This window comes from Daktulosphaira vitifoliae, unplaced genomic scaffold (assembly GCF_025091365.1).
Source record: "Daktulosphaira vitifoliae isolate Bord-2020 unplaced genomic scaffold, ASM2509136v1 Scaffold_91, whole genome shotgun sequence".
NCBI classification, from domain to species: Eukaryota; Metazoa; Arthropoda; class Insecta; order Hemiptera; family Phylloxeridae; genus Daktulosphaira; species Daktulosphaira vitifoliae.
In genome coordinates, this window is record NW_026099660.1 from 30,844 (window position 1) to 34,520 (window position 3,677).

Below are 3,677 nucleotides of genomic sequence, written 5' to 3' on the forward strand. Positions count from 1 at the left end.
AAAATAATTAATATTTTTAATAAAATGTAAAAAAATTAATTATTGAGATATAGCTATAGACCTAACGTATAACTATTATTTAAAAAAAAAATCAACTAAAAATATTAACTGGATCAAAAGTTATTTAAGTTGTCAGTGAGTGGTGGGCCACCCTGTATATAAAAATAAGTTGAATATTAATATTAGTAATATAATATTATAATAAGTTTGTGATAAATATAAGTATAATAGTGTAAATATGATATTTAGGATATGATAAATTATGTGAATATAATTTTATGATACACAAATTGTAATAAGTGATATAAATAAAGACAAAAAAAAATTTTATTATATATAATTTTTTTTTTTTTTTACGGTTTTTGTTTTCTAGACTTGCGTTTTCGATTTTTGCTGTTTTGATTGATGAGTGGATTTGGTTTTGGAAAAAGGTAGACCGTTTGTCCATAACGCCAAACGTAGAATTTAGTAGTGTCATATTGGATGTCTTTATCATATTTCATCATTATTGGTTTTTTTGTGTATTGTGGAGTTATAGACAGGAATGTCAAGAATTTCATCAGACATCTTACAGAGTGGAGTGACTTATATCTGGATAAAGGAAAGAGTGAACTTTTAATTGTGTTTGTGTTGTATCATTGTTTGCTGTGTTTATATTATTTAGCTCAACATTATTGGTGTTATAATGTTGTTGATGATTTTTGTGCATAAAATAATGAGTTATATTATTAAATATTCCACAGAATAATCTTAAACTCCAACCAAATGTATTATATAATAAGTGTACATTCATGCAAGAGTTAATAATAATAGTTAGAATTTTAATTGTAAAAATAATGCCTAAAATTCCAGACATAAATGAACCAAAATATGTGAACCATCCCCAAATTTTATGTAATTTATCTTCTACCATGGAACTTATAACTGAAGGATCAATAAGTTTGTGTAGATTTATTTGGTTGGTTACTTCATATCCTAATGTTTGACGAACAATGTTGTTTTGTATTGCTGTAATTTCTTGAGCGAACATTAAATGTTTTTGTAATGCTTGCATTACATCTCGATTATAAATGCCAGCGGACATTAAGTATTCCGGGGATTTATAATTCCATGTAAATTTGGTTTCTGGTTTTAATATCTGTGGTGTTTTGATATCAATTAAATTTGGATTGAGTCCAAACCATTCTCCATCTAAGAAGTAGGCGCATGGTAATCTATTGTTACAAGTAGTTTCTGTTCCATATTTTTGTAATATGTGTGATTTTGGTGCCATAAAGGATGATTGATTTTGATGTNTTAATTAATTTTGTTGTTTATGTTTTACAAAATATTACAGAAACAGAATATAAGACTTACTTAGGTCAGTGGCTTAGAGAAGCCAGCAACAGAAAAAATGAAAAAAAAAACCTTATAGTTTGATATATATAAATTATTATTATTATTATTAGGGAATATTTATACATCATTAATTTGTTANTCTAGAACTGGTTTGCATTTCATGAGGTATATGATTTCTCCACTGGATATTGCCATACAACCAGGAGTTTCACACATGGCGTAAGCAAATTCTGCTAAACTGTATGAGGCTAGAGACAATTTTTGCATTAATATTTTTCTTTCTATGTTGCATTGTTTTGTTGTAATATCAATGTATAAATCATTTAATGATCTAGAAATATGGAATTCAACCCAAACGAATTTTGTGTTGACATATGAAATTAAGNAAAAGTACAAAATATATTTAATATTCATTTAATCTACTTATATATGAGTAAATTAAATGAATATTATGTGTTGATAAGATAACTATATTCAACGTTTAAAATACGTATAAGTTTTAAGATACTTATATTAGTAAAATAAGCGTTATTTCTGTAAATAAATATGGTAGGTGCATCAATGGTTAATAAACGGTTATAATGCTCCATAGTAAACCATTGGCAGCTCTTAAATAGACCGTCTATGGTGGAATTGTTGATGTTTATTAAACGCATAATAAACTTGATATTGCACACTGGGTATTGCATTGTTTTGTTGTAATATCAATGTATAAATCATTTAATGATCTAGAAATATGGAATTCAACCCAAACGAATTTTGTGTTGACATATGAAATTAAGTCCGTGTGTTGAGGAGAAATAGTTTTTAATTTGAAGTTTTCTAAGTGTTGCGTCTGTGTTACAATGTATAATTGAGGATGTTCGGTCTGTATAACAGGTATAGAGCAGACTTCAATATTTTTTAAATATTTTAATGCAAAAGCAATTCCTTGTGTTTCAACAAGGAAAGTCCTTGTTTCATCAGTTGGATTAGAAAAAGATTTTGATTGTACCACTGATGCTGGGCCGTCATANGTGTTATTAGACTATTAAAAATAGTCAATGGTGGAATTGTTGATGTTTATTAAATGCATAATAAACTTGATATTGCACACTGGGGATTACTATAATTTCTATTTAAGTGTTCTATTACGATAAAAATGGAAAAAATAATGAGTTTTTCTGATAAATTTACAATAAATAGTAAGTATAAAACTTTCTGACTGCATATTAATCTTAAAAATAACATTGTTTTAATTCTCATAAAATTTTCTATTTAATGATTCATTCTNAAAATATCATAGAATTTTCTCTGTAGTTTGCTGTGCCATATCCTTCAGTTAAAGTGATTTCATATTTTGCTTGCACTATTGCTTTATGAAATGTGCCTCTATTATTAATAAAAGTAGTACCCTCACAGTTGCCTTTATGGTCAATGGATCCAGCAATTGTAGAAGAAGCTTGAGTTGTATGATTAATTTTTAGATTATGTATTATTCCTCCTAATGGTAACTGATAGAATAATTTGTTGTGGATTTCTTCACATCGTAAAGTACCTAATTCTGATACCTCTGAATAATAACCATCAGGAAGAGCTTGTAGATCACCAAATGTAGAACATTTAAAAATTAAATAATTTATGGATATAAGGCAGGTTCTGTAGAAAATGGTGTGTGTTTCTGATTTTTGTAATAATTTAATTCGTTCTATTCTCATCGTTTTTGTTGGCCGCGGCTTCTCGCATTGTTCTACTGAAAGACTACTAAATGACGTTATGTTTAAATGGTCTGCCGAACAGTCGTATGCAATGATTGAATGAACTTCAATGAATACAGTAGAGAATATGATTGGTAATAGCAGATTCATGTTTACTTTTTTCTTTTATATAATATGAAATTAAAAATGTATACAAGGTTAAGATTGAATAAGATTTTTAGATTAATTCATGCCAAATATATCTATATATAAAAATTTTAGTTTATAGAAAATTATTTTCATGTGATAAAGTAAATTGAGATAAATGCTATGAAAGTAAATGTCAGAATTAAAATTAAATTAAGTATGCTATAATTGATTTGGTGTAATGTAAATATAGTGATAATAGAGACAAGATAATAATTGTTTGTATTTGTATATATATATTGGTTATAGAAGTTCAATTCCATAAAGAATATGTGTATATTCATTTATTATCAATTTTATTGTTGTATTATTATTGTTATTATTTTTTTGATAGGTAACTGTCAGTGCTCGAATTGGAGGGGTGCGCAGGGGGACGTAGCTCCTCTACTTTTTTTTAAATTTTTTTGCGCACCCCAACTACTTTTTTTTATTGGTACGGGAGGACGGTGGAAAATA

At 27.2% G+C, this 3,677-nt stretch overlaps 1 protein-coding gene across 4 annotated transcripts in view; it reads left to right on the top strand.

The window, feature by feature from the left end:
- Positions 1–1,438, top strand: part of LOC126909049 (uncharacterized) — a 7,520-nt gene extending 6,082 nt beyond the window's left edge. For 3 of the 4 annotated variants that reach the window (XM_050691411.1, XM_050691410.1, XM_050691412.1), the window contains one exon: positions 1,337–1,435. In XM_050691411.1, the coding sequence (XP_050547368.1) occupies positions 1,337–1,419 (83 nt within the window). In that variant the 3' untranslated portion in view covers positions 1,420–1,435. Of the gene's footprint in view, positions 1–1,336 lie in introns of all 4 variants that reach the window. The other variant, XM_050691409.1, reaches the window with a different exon arrangement.
- Positions 1,439–3,677: the final 2,239 nt, after the last annotated feature.